This window comes from Electrona antarctica (genome assembly GCF_951216825.1).
Source record: "Electrona antarctica genome assembly, chromosome: 12".
NCBI lineage: Eukaryota > Metazoa > Chordata > Actinopteri > Myctophiformes > Myctophidae > Electrona > Electrona antarctica.
The window spans coordinates 38689460-38706579 of NC_136793.1; the positions used below are offsets into that span (position 1 = coordinate 38689460).

General features: G+C 47.1%; 1 protein-coding gene across 1 annotated transcript in view; it reads right to left on the bottom strand.

The window, feature by feature from the left end:
- The window catches only part of fbrsl1 (fibrosin-like 1), a 301776-nt gene that overhangs the window by 115621 nt on the left and 169035 nt on the right, over positions 1 to 17120 (bottom strand). Inside the window, exon 3 of the mRNA XM_079516969.1 lies at positions 6513 to 6614. Within this exon, the coding sequence (XP_079373095.1) occupies positions 6513 to 6614 (102 nt within the window). The remainder of the gene's footprint in view (positions 1 to 6512; positions 6615 to 17120) is intronic.

The window sequence follows — 17120 nt, forward strand, 5'->3', positions numbered from 1 at the left end:
GACAGAGGAGAGGGAGGGGGGTGCAGGCCAGGGGAGAGGACAAGGGGAGAGGGAGGGAGGTGCAGGCCAGGGGAGAGGACAGAGGAGAGGGAGGGAGGTGCAGGCCAGGGGAGAGGACAAGGAGAGGGAGGGAGGTGCAGGCCAGGGGAGAGGACAGAGGAGAGGGAGGGAGGTGCAGGCCAGGGGAGAGGACAAGGAGAGGGAGGGAGGTGCAGGCCAGGGGAGAGGACAAGGAGTGATGAGGTTAAGGAAAGATGATGAGGAGATGGGGTGTGAAGATCAAGAGGCAAGATGTGAGGCGTTCAGTTAACACAAAATGGGTAGTGTCAGTGTGTTTCCATGTATGAGTGTTTATGCACATGCGCAATCACTTGCACACAGGTTTACCCTCCCCCTTGTGTGTGTGTGTGTGTGTGTGTGTGTGTGTGTGTGTGTGTGTGTGTGTGTGTGTGTGTGTGTGTGTGTGTGTGTGTGTGCGTGTGCGCACGTGCGTGCGTGCGCACGTGCGTGCGTGCGTGCGCAAATCCATGGTAGCCAAGGCCATTTGGAATTAGCCTTACTAGGCAGCAGTTCATTCAACTCAGAGCTGTGGGAGCCGAAAGAGAGGCTTATTTAAATGATAATGAGGAACAATCCATTGGATTTGGTGATGGGCAGTGGGAGAGGCAGTGCTGGGTAGGAGGGAGGGTGGGTGGGTGGGAGAGAGAGAAATCCATTAAAAACGCCAGTGGTTCGTAAGCCACAGGGCCAGTGTACAGCTAAACACTCTCTCTTAAAAGCCATTATACATGGCTCTCAATGGATTTCTGCTGCGCTTAGGACTTCAAAAGGATTTAAGAAGCCGCCCGAGAGAGGGGGGGGGAGGGGTTGGATGGGGGGCGGGGGTCGAGGGTATGTGCACTGTTTGTGTTGTTAGTAGCCCATGGTCAGGTGGCGTTGGAGGGGTGGGCAGGGCAAAGGGGTGGGGTGGGGGGGGAATTTGGAGGCTGGTGGCGGGAGGTGAGAGATGGCGCTGGGATGCTGAGTTAAGTAAACAGTGCTCTGTGGAGGTGGAACGTCACTAAGTCTGCCCACTAATCCTCTTCCTGTTTAAAGAAAATAAGAACACAGCCAGGCTGGGGGGAGGGAGCATTCTTCCTTCTAGTCATTTTACCCACTACTTTCTACTTACTCTACGTAAACTGTGACGTAAAATAAAGCTGATTCTCCTGATTCTATAGTCTAGCTACTGGTGTTCCACAATCGTACGCGAAGAAGGCGAGGAAGCGCCAGGAGAGCTAGCTTAGGGATAGGGACGTTCAGGGGGTCTTCCCAGTAGTGCCCATCACCCCAGACGCTAGGGGTTTGAAAGTTTCGCAGTGCATCCGGCTTGGCTGGGTGTTCCAACAATCACAATTCAAATAAAATTAAATAAAACGTTATTTACTGTATATGGCACGTTTAAAAAAAGACGACTGTTGACCAAACTGCTTCACAGAAAAAAACAAAATAAAAACACTAACAAAGACAAGTGCACTCACACACCTGACAAAAGAAAAAATAAGAAAATATAAGATTCAAATGAATCAAGTTAGCACAAGTTAGCAGTGACAAGGGACTACAATCTATGGATAATTAGGAAGAGGCATAAATATTTTTAACAGATAATAAATAAAAAGAGCATGTTAGCTCAGTGCATTTAAAGATAAATAGTAGCCAGTGAAAGTGCCTTTATAGATTTAAAGCTGCTATAAGCAATAATATGTCAAAATTTGAATGACCCTTTTATTTTTTTGGTATTCAGACAGCCAGCAATGGGTAGAATGCTCCCCCAAAAAATTATGTGACACATCTAGGGGCCGCAATCTGCATTCAAAGATTTTCCTAGAAGCTTTGTCATTGGTCGATTTGCCTGTCTGCTTCCTGATTGGTTAGTCACTGCTTCTAGGAACATCTTTGAATGCAGATTGCGGCCCCTAGATGTGTCACAGAGACTACATTCTTTTTGGTAGCGTTCTACCCATTGCTGGCTGTCTGAATACCAAAAAAATAAAAAATAAAAAGGTCATTAATATTTTTACATTATTGCTTATAGCAGCTTTAAATGTTAACCAGTTGAGAGACTCATACATAACACCGTGGTGGGTCATACCTCAGTATAAATCTGCAGGGATTCTTGTAAGTTACATTAAGAGGATAGAGGTTTGTTTTGATAAACCATGTCATCATAGTCTCAATATTGGGAGGATTAGTTGTGAGATAATTATTTTTCTGACCTGAAGGGTGGTACTACGGAGCCCCTGAATGGCCATGCATTCAAAATATATTTGATCTTGTCCGTACAAGATAATATCTCGTCCGGACAAGATATTATCTCGTCCGGACAAGATATTATCTCGTCCGGACAAGATATTATCTTGTCCGGACGAGATAATAATTATCTTTTTTCATATTTTGAATGCATGGCCATTCAGGGGCTCCGTATTAAACAGTTAATAGATCGATAGTACTTTCAGGCTGAAATTTACTTTCTGGACAACAGAGGTAATATGAGGCTTGGATGAGAGTTGAGGGTCGAGCCAGAGGCCTAGATATTTGAATTCATCCACCTTTTCCATTTGTGTGCCATCAGCAAATGTAATGGATAACAATAAAGGAGTTGGTCTTGTGGAAAAAAGCATGCTAAAGGACTTCTTCTTATTCAATATCAGCTTGTTGAGGTACTGTAAAACCATCTTTGAACTGCATCAAAGTCATCCTGTAGTGTACACTGAATTTGGGAAATATCAGATTTTAAGGAGTAGATGACTGTGTCATCAGCATATAATTGAATGTGGCAGTCAGAACAAATTGTGGGCAGGTCGTTAATAAAAATGGAGAACAGCAGAGGCCAAAGGGAAGAACCCTGGGGTACACCTTTCTCCATAATCATAAATTCAGATCGGTTCCCCTGGTACGAAACACACAAACAGACATCTAAGGTGGAGATATGAGTTAAACCAGAGAACGGACACTCTTGAGAGACCAATGGAATGTAGTTTGTCGAGGAGTAGGTAATGGTCTACCAAATCGAATGCCTTGGTAAGGTCAATAAATATTGCACCTGTAAGCATATACTGTTCTCAAATGATGAAAATACATCATTAGTATCATACAGTATGCTTACAGTATTTGTGAATTTTAGAAGTGAAAAATTGGGTCTGAAACCGGATTGGAATGGAGATAGAATGTGAGAGTCATTGACATACTTAGAGAGTTGGTTAAAGATTAACTTTTCAAATACCTTTACTGTACTGTTGATCCCCAGCTTTATGCAGGGGGGTTACACTGACACATTTCCAGATTGACGGAATTTTGCATGTGGATAGAGAAACTACAATAGTGCGCCCACTGTTTGTTGTCCTTAATTCCTCTGTTTCTTCTCTCTCTGTCTTTCTCTCTCACTGACCGACATTTGGTGCACAACTGTTTCTACTTTCCGTCCAGGTGGTGTTGTAGGGCAGGGGTTCTCAACCCGTGGGTCACGACCCCTTGGGGGGTCGCCAAATTATTTTGGGGGGTCCCCAAATAGTTAAAAAAAGAAAATGATGCAACTGAATGGCTGGAAAATGGAAATTAAGAGTTTACATATAGTACACATAGTACATGCATACACCTTCCCTAATGATTATATCTGGTTTCAGTATTTATTTATGGTGTATTGTCTCTATTATTAAGGTTATTGTAGCAGTCAATTTATATTGGGGGTCGGGAGGGGGCGGGGGTCCCGAGACGTTGCCAAAGCATTTTCGGGGGTCCCCGGCCAAAAACTTTGAGAACCCCTGTTGTAGGGGAATCCATTTTACACGGAGGCCTCCATCACTCAAGTCATTCGTTAAGAGCATTTAAAGTGCACATACTGGATGTCTGATGCTGGGCAATAGAGCATGTTTAAGGAAAATTAGCACTCTCTCTCTCTCTCTCTCTCTCTCTCTCTTTCTCTCTCTCAAAGCGCTGGTAGAGATTACACAGAGCTGGGGGACAAGAAGGGAGAGGAGGCAGAGAGGGAAGGAGAGAAACAGAGTTAGAGACTGAGGGGAAGATACAGTGTAAGAGAAAGGGAGTGTGACAACAGAGAGAGACACATGGAGAGAATGTCAAATGGAGGGATGGATACACTGTATTATAGAGAAACAGCAAAAGAGGAATAGGGTAAGAGATAGACAGACATATATTGATAGATGCAGTATTAGATAGATAGAAGATATACAGTATATGAGGTAGATTAGGTGTGTAGATAGGTGTGTGTGTGTGTGTGTGTGTGTGTGTGTGTGTGTGTGTGTGTGTGTGTGTGTGTGTGTGTGTGTGTGTGTGTGTGTGTGTGTGTGTGTGCATGCGCGCGTGTCATTTGCTTGGCAGCAGATTAGAGAGACATGCCACATCTGACACCGTCTGCCGTTCCAGCGTGCCATTTTCAGCACCCTCCATCTCCACCCCAAACCCCCACTCTATCTCTCTCCCTCCTTGCTTGCCGTGACAGGCCTGTCAAATCACAATCTCCCTTTTTATCTCACAAGCCCGCCTCTTCCTTCCTGAATTTTCATTACAAAAACAGCCTTTTTACGCAAGTTCATGAGAAGAGTGCAGGGAATGACAGGGATGGTTGGGGGGGGTGAGCGAAGGACAAAGAGCAAGACACAGGACAGAGAGGGTAAGGCGGTAGAAAATAAGGGGAAAAGATGGAAGGTTAAAGAGAAACAAATGAGGATGGGTGGCCTTTTTTTCCTCCATCAATTCTGGATTTTTTTCTCAGCATTGAATGGATTAAAACAATGCTGTTTAACGAGTTCATTAAAATCACTCTTCACTTCATCATTCTTCCCCCTCTCATAATGCTTCTGCCAAGAAGCAAAAGCCCCCCCCCCCAACAACCACTCCCCCCCTCCTCTCCGTCTCTGCCAGCTGAATGAACTGTCTGATTTAATTTACCTTGGTTTGGGAGGCCCTGACTTGACAGGCGTTCGTTAGGAAAGCATATTTCCACATTCATTTTAAAATGAACCGCTTGGGATTTTCTTTGCATAAATTCTCATTACTCATCCCCTGTAACTAAATTGCATTATTTCATCCGGTAACCGTGCTCGAACACCAACCCCATTGGTCTCCATTTCTGCACTGGCCTCCTACCAACCGGGATAGGGAGCCCAAATACGCTGATAATGTGGAACAGTAATCTTAAAAAAATCTCCATTGTCAGAATTGTGGGTGTGATATTTAAGCAATATTACAAGAGAGGGTGTGGGTTAACGTGATTATTGCCACGACAGTGATGCGGTAAGGAACGAGACGAAGTCGAGTTCCGCAAGCATCACTGAAGTGGCAATAATCACGTTAAACCACACCCTCTCTTGTAATATTGATTTTCTTAGTTACCCTTAAAACTAAGAAAATCGCTGAAAAAATATATTTTTTTAATGACAGATGTATAGTCACTACGACCACAAATGTCCCAAGAAACTAGCTAGCCTAGCCACGAGTTTGCTAGCGCTCTGGGAAAACAGAGCAGCTGAATTATTTGTTTTGATTAGGTGGTGAATGGTGCTGGTTTAACCCACGGCTAGAAGGCTGTTTCAACCAATCAGATTGCTTCCTCGAAACGATCTGTGGTATGTGTCGATCAATGCAACAGTAGGCCTATACATACAATACTGGCTGAGAGAAGCGGACAAAATTTCATGCAATTTCAATCTAAAATAGAGTTGAGTTTATGGAGCACATGACTTTATAGAGCACATCATTTGACACACTTTCCAGAATCCGGCCACCATGTTATCTTTGAACTTATTTGCCTTCAAAGTTAATGATAATAGATTTTCTCGGTCGTGTCATCTGTGGTATTCCATGTAGCGTTAAATGGCTCAGTGAAAATTATGACCATATGCAATAGTAGCACGGCCAAAATCCTCACGGAGGGACACTGCTGGGAACGCATAGGTTTCAATTGACTAAGCTTCACTTATATAGACTTGGAAAAGTGTCACAACCAAAATACCTAATGAATCACAGACTGGGGCAGAGAATCAATTACACTGAAGACTCGTAATGTATTTCAGCTGGTCCCTTTAACTCTGGTCTGTTCTGGAGGAGGGTTGGCGAGGTCAGCCCGGCACCTGGTGGAACCGCTGTTAGGTCATGTCTGTATTTAAACGGCTGCCACGGGGCCAACGATGTGACGCAGCATGAGTGGCCTAATCACTTCCTGTCTGTGTGTTGTGTGCTGCCAGGCATGCGGGGGCTGGCTGCTCGACCTTTTCCCAACACGCCAGGGGGATTTACGAGCTGAGAGCTGGGAACAGCAGGGGGATGCTTACTGCTACGTCGGCTGCCCTCTCTTCCGAGCCCCCGTGAACCCTCACCCAACATGCACACCACTACTCCCCCACTCTCTGGAACCTCTGGACCCGCGGAGGTCCCTCTGCCCTGGCCTATGAAAGCAGATAGCCTGGGTCTCTGTAGGAGGTCTGTGTAGCCCTGAGAAGGGGTCTGGGTCTCACCTCACTGAGCTGCTCTTTGGAGTTGCTTCTGTTGGGCCGGACCAGCTCCTGCACCGCCTCTTCCTCGCTCACCTTGAGCGGCCGCACGGTCAGCGCTTTGATCTGCGGGAAAAGCAGAAGAGTGTCATCTTCAGACAGAGCCAACATTGAAACAACAACTGTACTGTACTGTGCTCAACATCCAGACCCCCAGCAGCTAATAAAGAAATGGTTTTGCAGAATGTGGCTCCTCCACTCGACTAAAACGAGCGCACCTTCTTGGAAGTATAGCCTACTACACCCCTATACCGTCCGGGGAATGAAAAAGTGTTATGATACCGTAACCCTGAATACTTAGCTTAGTAGTTATTTAAACATGTCATGTCATGTCAAGCCATATACACAAACAGAAAAGAAAGAGCATTAACATAATGGAAAGCACAGAATTATAGTTGGTTCAATCCGGTTACATAGATTGCCGTTTCATTTACCACACAGCTTAACCCATATGCTGCCTCCTGCTGGACGCAGAGCCAACCACAGCCTGCCGAGCCGTTTTCAATGTAGCACACGCTGGACTGATATCCTGTCTGGGCGTACATCTTTAATGCTAAATAAATAGCATCAATGCTAGCGAGCTAAAATGAAGCCATCCTTGCTCTAGAAAGCGCCAATGTATCCATCTAGACCACCGGATAATCAGCAAAGACCTCCGAACAACGCACATTTTATCCAAACCGTGGAGAGCTCCGTAGATTTCAAGTTTTTAGTCAGCCTGTATAATGGGAGGTGGACGGCAGCGCGGTTGCGCAATCCGGTCTAGGATCGCTAAAGAAGGAAAGGCGAAGACAAAAAAATAATTGAAAAAAATAAATCAGCGATCCGGTTTGATATCAATAATAACTCAGACGGAACATTACGCCAGAAGCAGTTGCTAGTTGGATTCCTTCTGACGGAACGTTCCGCCAGGAGCAGTTCATTTGTTAACATAGTGCTAACAACACATAGTGCCTGTACAGTGTACTGTACGTCCTGTGATACTTTGTTTGTTTGATAAGCTATGAATGGTGTAAACCATCTGAATATTGTGCTATATTGGTCTAACTTGACATTCAGTTAGACCATGAATGGCTGATCAAGCCACATATAATTTGATGTACATACTTGCAAAGTGTCTGACAGTATAAAGGAAAACAAATGAAGCGTGTTTTACAAAAAGTCAGTCAAAGTCCAAAGCAGTCTTCCATATGTAAGCACACACCACAAAAAGGTAACACGGACATACACTAGTCACTACAGTGTACCTTTCACATTTCCTTATGTGGATTGATGAACTGAATTACGTCAGGGTCTACTTTGTGTTATTAATTCTGATTTATTTGTGTGATGTGTCACAATTCTCACTCTTATTTTGTAAGGATTACAAAGAGGAGTAGGGATTGATTTTATGTCAGGGTCTGCTTTGTGGAATAAATTCTGCTTTATTTGTGTGATGTGCCTCTTATTCTGTGTCTCAGTATCAGCATGTGTTTTGGCTACGTGCAAAGCAGCAGCCCAAGAATTCAAAACCATGCTATCCCTGACCTTGTCACACACAAAACGGAAACAATGTAATGAAAATGGTGCTGGTAGAGAGAAAAGAAGCAGTCTTGTGACAGGAAGGTCCATGGTAAAATTCCCTCACCTGAAGGAGGAATACATTGTTCACCTCTTGTAATTGTCAAACATTGGAACGGTTTGTGGCCAACAGTAGAGTAACAGTAGTAAGTGCATGGTTACTGACTTGTGACTGAATAGTCACAGGTTTGATCACAACTAAAAGGTTTCCAACACAAACAGTCAATGTTGTCCTTGAGCAAATCTATGAAGCCACACAATACCTGCCCACTCAATGAAAGCTTCTCTGCTTAAATGTTTTAGCTAAATGTCGATTCAGACACACTTGACCTGTCTCTACTTCTACAGTTGCTCTGGAGATGAGTTTAGTCAAATTCTATAATATTTTATAGCATGGCAAGCCGGCCACCATGTGTGTTTGGCACAGAGCTGAACCTCCAACTAGCCAGATGGGAGGCTGGGAGGTGAACTAGCTTGGTGAGGAAGCATTTGTGTGTGCCCGTGCACACACAGACACGGACGCACGCACACACGCACATACACACACATGGGAAACAGAGGTGTCGGCTGCAGGGAGTGATAATCCATTTGACTACAACAGCTCACGCTCAGCGGCTTGCCTGGTTGGTGAATGTGCGCACCTGTGTGTGTGTGTGTGTGTGTGTGTGTGTGTGTGTGTGTGTGTGTGTGTGTGTGTGCGTGCGTGCGTGCATGCGCGTGTGTGTGTGTGTGTGCGTGCGTGCGTGGTGGCTGGTGGCCCCACAGTCTCCTGATCTCCACTGTAATTTAAGCAGATCACTGCTACAATTAACCTTTCCCGGTAAATATCAATTATAGCCCCCGGGCTAGGGCTGGAATTAAAAGGGTCATCAGCAAATCTGACAGGTCCTGTACGTTACCACCTGGCCTGGGAGGGAGGGAGGGAGGGAGGGAGAGGAGGGGGAAAGGGAGAGCGAGAGAGAGGGACATGGAGGGAGGGAGGGTGACTGAGGGGAAGGGAGCAGAGGAAGAAAGGGGGACAGAGGAGAAAGGGAGTGAAATAAAGAGGCAGAGAGCAAGAGAGCGCGAGCATGTTTGTCTACCCTTGTGTCTACTAGCACATAAGCCAAGTAGACACAAGTCCCTTTTAATTACCCTGCTGCTGCCAGGATCAACCCCCTGATTGGCCAAGGGGACTTAACGATGCTCTGAGGTCAGCGGTGACAGCCAGGGAGGGGTGTGTGTGTGTGTGTGTGTGTGCACGCGGTTGGAAGGAAGTCATGGTATTGAGGGCGCATGTTTGCAGTGTGATGCAATCATGGTGGAAAGAGGAGGAGGAAGAGGAACATAAGGAGGGAGAGACATGGCAGGTGGTTCTAATCAGGTTTGACTTCCACCACCCACTACCACCATCCCTCTCTCTCTCGTCACTTGCTGTCAGGCTAATCCCTTCTTGAATCTCAAAATAGATATCGTTCTTTTTTTTCACTTCTGCACAATTTTACACAAAGAGATAACCCCACTGCAGGCAGGCAGGAAAGCAATCAGTTAACCAGGCAGTCAGTTAACCAGGCAGTCAGTTAACCAGGCAGTCAGTCAATCATGCGGTCAATCAGCCAGCCGGTCAGTCGGTCGGTCGGTCGGTCGGTCGGTCGGTCGGCCAGCCAGCCAGCCAGTCAGCCAGCCAGCCAGCCAGCCAGCCAGCCAGCCAGCCAGCCAGCCAGCCAGTCAGTCAGTCAGTCAGTCAGCCAGTCAGCCAGCCAGCCAGTCAGTCAGTCAGTCAGTCAGTCAGTCAGTCAGTCAGTCAGCCAGCCAGCCAGTGTCAGTCAGTGATGAGCAAAGGTTCAGTAAGTACTGTACAGCCGCGTGTTGAGTCTTTCGAGTGCAACCACTGATTACTTTGTTTACCCAGCATTCGAGAGCGCTGACAAATTCCTGCAAGGGGCCCCAAAGTGTTTCCACTTCCCTGTGGGGAGCCCTGCCATTGCACACCCCAGTCAGCAATCAGCCCTGCTATTGATCACAGCAGAGAGTCTAATTAGCTACCTGCATTAATGATGCTGACTGGCTGTGGTTGAAGAGAGAAAGTGCGGAGGAGGGGAGTGGGGGTAAAGGCAGGAGGGAGAGATGGACAGAGGGATTGAAGAGAGGGAGAGTGAAATAACAGGGAGAGAAAAGAAGGGAAGAGGGAGGTAAGCTGGATAGAGCAGAGAGAGAGGGAGAGAGAGAGAGAGAGAGAGAGAGAGAGAGTGAGAAGAGAGTGGGACCACGGCAATTGATCCTGGCATGTATTCACCTCCTTTGACAAAAGATTGGCAGCCCTGGTGGCCTGTGATTAAGGCAGGGAGCTAATTTCTTTGTCTGGGGGACATGCTTTAATTGGCCCTCAGCTCCCATCTGTACAGCCGATGTTGATTTTCTTTTTTCTTTTTTTGTGGCTCTCGTAAATGCTAAAGGATAAGTGCGAAAGCTCGGCAATAAGGCCTATCTCCTCCTCAGAGATGCAACTGGGTAACATGATGGAGGTCAAGGTCGCTAAGCCCCCCAAATCCCCCTCCACTCCGCCCTTCCTCCCATGGCACGTTGCACTGAGGATCATGGGAAGTCTTTGAAATGCACTCTGGGTAAGCTAGGGGGAATTGGGCTGTTTTAAAAGGCGTTTTCGTTTTGTTCTCTTTTTTCTGCCGTCATGCAGATTAATTTTGTTTACAACAGCAGAGGATTGGACCTCGTGCAGCACGGGGCAAGGTTAAGCAGGTTGAATTCAAACACAGAGAGTGAGTGAGCTATGTGTGTGCATGTGTGTGCGGTTGTGTACGTACACACACCGTGTCACACCACTACTGTGCACGGAGGAAAAGGAGTGAGGGTGTGAGGGCCCTGTGTTTTACATGAATAATGTACTGGAAATGAGCCCCATTAGTCTCGGTATTGAACATGTCTGAGGACCGCCACCCCCTCTCTCTCTGGAGGCTCCCACTCTGTGCTCTTTAATTATCTTCGAAAGGCCCTCCAGCATCTTAATTTCACCCCCAAGTTGAGTAGTGAGCTAGCTATACAGCACTGACTCGGGCCTTACTCATTTACACTACGGCAATGCAGGGTGAATTCACAAAGCTCAGGCTCTAAGCAGAGGGGGAATATACCAGATTTCTCTATATCTCTCACAGAATAACCTGTTGGATCCCAACCAGTCAGGATTCAAGCCAGCCCACTCCACTGAAATAGCACTTTGCGCAGTCACAGATGCACTCCATGCTGCTCAGGCTGCCTCCCACTCTGCAGTCCTCCTCCTTCTTGGTATCTTCTGGACACCCTTTCTGACCTTGGCATCACTGGGATGGCACTCAGTTGGTTCTACTCCTACCTGCGTGGGCTCTCCCCAGGTTGGCAGAGGGAGAGTAGTGCCTAGGGTTACAGCTTCAATTAGGCAATTGGCACCGGGTGAAAAGCAAACAAATGCTAATAATTGTATTTAAATAGCTTGATGTATCCTAGTTTCTTTCAAGCACTCATGTATTAATTGTTTTTTGCTGCACTATACTTAAGTGACCATTTACCGTTGTTTGTTGACTAGAGTTGATGCCATTACTCTGATATCATACTTGCTCTGGATAAGAATGTCTGCTCAGTGCTAACTACCGGTAGTTGTAGCAATATCTGTACTGGTAGTAGTAGCAGTAGGCTAAGAGTGGAGAAAACATCTGTTTGTGCTCAGACTCTAGTAACCAGTCTCACCTTTCTCTCTCTCTCTCGCTGTCACTAGTTCTCTCTTCCTCTTCCCTCCCTCTATATCTCTTGGCCCTTCATTGCCCTGATGTCAGCTAACCCATCATTCATTTCCTCTGAAGACAGACACACTGAAGTGTGAGTGAGCAGTGGAGACGCCATCATTCCAGCTGTAATGAGCAGGTACACCATGGGGGGCAGTGTTGTGTCCATCATGTTGTGGAGGTCAGCGGGGGTTATGCTCTGTTGTTCTGTGTGTGTGTGTGTGCGTGTGCGTGTGCGTGTGCGCGTGCGTGCGTGCGTGTGTGTGCGTGCGTGCGTGCGTCCGTGTTTGTGTGCGCTGGTCTACCATTTCCTCCTATAGCAAAATGAGGAGACACTCTTGGCCCTTCCTGCCTCTATGCCTTGTTCCTCCACCTCTCTTAATCTCCCATCCGTCCATCCCTCCCTCGCTCGCTCTCTGTGTCTCCACAGCCATCCGTCATGTGTCAGTAGCAGTCAGGGAGGTTGTGCCTCAACCTCGGTGCGGCCGTCAGTCCTCATTAACCTCCAATGTTGAACCTGCTCCCTCCAACCAAACACATCACCCCCCTTCCCTCCACCTTGCCTGCCGTCAACGCAGCATTCTTTGCTCTTCTCTGCACTGCCACTTCCTACCAATCCCCTCCTGCCTAGAGGAGAGGGGGAGGTTGGGGTGATGAGGATGGATACAGATCCTTCCCCTAATTTGTTCTGAAAAGTGTCTCCCGCACAAAAAAGGGGACCCTAACCCCTATTAACCCTAACAGAAAAGGGCTGCCGCTACTGCACACAGCGCTGGTGAAGGTGGAGGTAGAGCGAGGGATAGAAAGCGAGAGAGAACAGTGGAGGGGCAGTGGGTGGCCCCCGGCGAGCAGGGGGGGCCCGCGGAACACCGGCTCAATCTATCAGCTCATTATCCAGCCCTCCGTCACCTCCATCGAGCCTACACCACCCAGCCCTCCACCCTGCGTGGCTGGGTCGCCGACAAGTGCACTTTAGGGCCAGGGGCCAAATTGATTCATCTGCCTTCATTTTCCTCAGGCTAAGAAGTGGCAGCTGCTTCGGATTGCAGGGGGTGGGGCTGGGGGGGATGGGATGGGATGGGGTGTTGGAGTAAGTCTGGGTGACAGAAAGAAAGGGACATGGATGGTGCATATACTGTATGTGGGTGTGGGCAAGTAATGGAGGTGTTCCGAGCTTTGTTCCCCAGCTTCACTCATCCTCCTTCCTCCCCTTTTTACACCAAAACGTCCCTTCCTTCCTCCCTCCCTCCCTACCACAATAGCTATCAACACAAACATGCGCACACGTGCGCACACATGCGCACACACGCGCACACAAACACACACCTTTCCAACCGCAAAATCCCAGGTTGGAAATTAGCCCAAGGACAAGCCAGTGGATTTACTACGGGGACAGCAAATGGATTTTTGCTTTTATTTTGACGACTCCCAGTGTATCCATTACCCCCTGCACTTAATCATCCATTATTCATGGAGCACGCCCAATAATAAATGACCACATAAAAAGGGATACACATATTATACAAGGTCTCAAATGCCCCCATAACTCTATACACGAGTACACCACGAGGACTACATCACATTCGCGAGCATGGGGCACAAATACGAGCTCATGAAATAGCGACGATATGCCATTTCTATTCCTTGCCGATGATAGCAGGGCCACGCAAAGTCAGTCGGTGGGTTAAAAACAAAAAAATAACGCCGGCTAAGCAGCAATTTAGAGGCCATAACCCATTAGTCTTTCAGCAGCGCATGTTGTGTTTATGTCCATAAGGATGTGTACCACGCATTAAATGTTAAGCAGGGCAGATGATAAACACCCCTGCTCAGTACAAGAACACTCACAGAAAGTGAGGGTGTATTTGAAGGCAGAATTAAAATATAACAATGGTGAGTGGATGGTTGCAACATAAATTAGGAGATTACACACCGGTAAAATCACAGTTAAGATAGTTCATAGATACTAGACTGCATGGTGATAGTTTATAAATACTAGACCGGTGCCTGGCTGTAGAGCACCGAGTCGGTAACGATGGAAGTTGGAGCTCCATGCCCCACCCAGCTATGCAATACCCGTTGTACCCGTGCCACCCATCCGTCTGCGTCCCTTTTATGCACATATATGGATATTTCTGTATCTGTCTCTCTGTCCCTTTATGGAGTTCTGTGTCAGGCATGCCCAAATATGGAGTGTTGTGATGTCTGAACAGGCCAGCTCCATATATGGAGTGTGGGCAGGGTCCCTCTCCAGAGCCCGGGCAGAGGCCTTTTGTGGCGGTTCTGGACAATCGTGGGTCCGACCGACTCGACAGCGGGCACTGCACTGGAGCGCGTATGTCGAATTTGAAGTCGGTGGGGCGAACGGTTCTCAAGTTACGTGGATTACAGACATACAGTACACACGTACAGCGACTTGGTGCATTTATAGATATTGATAGAAGATGCTTTAAATATGGGTTTCATGTCCATTTTGTCTTTTCATCATGCTGTATCATATACAGTTTATGACATCCAATTGGATTAGATTGACGTTGATTGGATTCAGATTGTTTGTTATTGGCCTATAAAGCTAAAGCCTATATGGTTACAGGCGGGCCTGTTGAAGGTGCAGACCGCCCTCCTTGACCTGATTCTCAGCTCGTGGAGCCCCAGAGGAGAAGCCTGGGAAGTCCCTGTGAGGCCCTGTCTAGAACAGATGACTTGGGGAGAGGAAGCGTTCCCCTGTGGCTCCTCACACCTCTGCAATCACTCTCACCACCTGCCTCCTGGGAGGGAGGGAGGGAAGGAGGGAGGGAGGGAGGGAGGGAGGGGAGAGAGAGAGAGAGAGAGAGAGAGAGAGAGAGGGGGGGGGGGGGGGGGGGGGGGGGGGGCAGAGAAGGGATGTGGGAGAGCACCTGCTACCAGAGTGTGAACCCATCCCTCAGTAGCTGTCCCCAGGGGGTCCTGCCAACTACACTGATACCCACACAAATATACACACATGCTACGCACGCACACTCACACAGACGCACACATGCACGTGCGCGCACACACACACACACACACACACACACACACACACACACACACACACACACACACACACACACACACACACACACACACACACACACACACACACAGAGTTGGCATGCGTGTATGTGCTTTTAAGGCACCATGTATGCATGGACAAACATGCGGATCCCCCAGAGGACTCTCACCTGTCAGCCTGGGTCATTAGAACAGTATCTGGTCTGCTCTGATAAGCACAGGGCCTTAAGGACAGACACCCTGGTCTCCGTCTCCTCTCCCCTCCTCTCACCTCCTCTCCCCTCCTCTCACCTCCTCTCCCCTCCTCTCACCTCCTCCCCTCCCTTCTTCTACCCCAACGCCCCTTCATTTCTCCTCGTCCCTTCTCTCTCACTATACCTCTCCTCTCATAAATCTCGCCTCCCTCATCTCCCCCTGCCTCCTCTCTTTCCTCCCCTCTCATTCCCAGGCAGGCAGGCCTTTCTCAATGCTACACAGTCAGTGTTCATTTAGGTCTAAGAGTGTTAAAATGGACCGCTATAATAAGAGTCCATTCTCAGACTCTCACACGGCAGATGAACACAGTTTTTTCACCAACCATTAGGGCAGATTATGTCAAATTGCTACTGATTTTCTTGGAAAGACATGAAGAGAGAAAGATAGCGATTAATGTTTTGGATATGCAGATCTTCCTCCATTCTCGCTTTCCTTGTAAGGAAGGCGGGGCTTTGATTCTGGCACAACGTATTACTGTAAGGAAGGAGGGGGCTTTGATTCTGGCACAACGTATTACTGTAAGGAAGGAGGGGGCTTTGATTCTGGCACAACGTATTACTGTAAGGAAGGAGGGGGCTTTGATTCTGGCACAACGTATTACTGTAAGGAAGGAGGGGGCTTTGATTCTGGCACAACGTATTACTGTAAGGAAGGAGGGGGCTTTGATTCTGGCACAACGTATTACTGTAAGGAAGGAGGGGGCTTTGATTCTGGCACACTGTATTACTGTAAGGAAGGAGGGGGCTTTGATTCTGGCACAACGTATTACTGTAAGGAAGGAGGGGGCTTTGATTCTGGCACAACGTATTACTGTAAGGAAGGAGGGGGCTTTGATTCTGGCACAACGTATTACTGTAAGGAAGGAGGGGGCTTTGATTCTGGCACAACGTATTACTGTAAGGAAGGAGGGGGCTTTGATTCTGGCACAACGTATTACTGTAAGGAAGGAGGGGGCTTTGATTCTGGCACAACGTATTACTGTAAGGAAGGAGGGGGCTTTGATTCTGGCACAACGTATTACTGTAAGGAAGGAGGAGGCTTTGATTCTGGCACAACATATTACTTCTGAAAGCACTGAGTACATTCTGCAAGAACTAAGGACTTATGCATACTAATAAGACCAATTCAAACAACATTCACTTTGGCAGCTGTGTGTGTGTGTGTGTGTGTGTGTGTGTGTGTGTGTGTGTGTGTGTGTGTGTGCGTGCGTGCGTGCGTGCGTGCGTGCGTGCGTGCGTGCGTGCGTGCGTGCGTGCGTGCGTGCGTGCGTGCGTGCGTGCGTGCGTGCGTGCGTTTGTACTGTGAAAGTTATTTATCTTATTTTTTCCTTTCTCTCTCTCTTTTCAGCTCAGCATGATAATTTGCAAGTCAAAAAATAGTTTTGGTTTTGAAAAAGAGTATATACAAAAACAGGCCACTACATGCAAATGAAGTTGCAGTGCATGCCTTCGATCGCCCCAGGGTTGAACAGAAACAACTTGCAGTAAGAGGGAGTAAGACAGAGAGACAGATTTGTTCATCAAAGGTCACCTATGATACTTTCCCTCGCCACGTTGTAATTATCAGTTGGCCTAATGTAATGTGAGGAAAACAGGAAATTTGTATTTAAATTGTATGACTGCAATGGGGAGAAAATAATTGAGTAATAACATAAACATAAATGTTCACTCAATGAGTGAACGTCATGGATGTCAACTGATATAACCTCTAATCGCCAGAGATAAAGGAGTAAACAATCTTATCAGCCGATAAGATTCTGTTAATGAGACAGAGATCGGCCTGGCACACAGCGTCAGTGTGAGAGAAAAGAAAGAGAAACAAAATCTAAACATACACTCTCAGAATCTCCTGCCATAAAAAAAAGGATTATTATTCTTCCAAATTTGTATAGTTTGATATGTAATAGCTAATTACTTTGAAGGGTATACCTTTTTTATTTTATTTATGGAACTCACGTTGACCTTTAGAACAC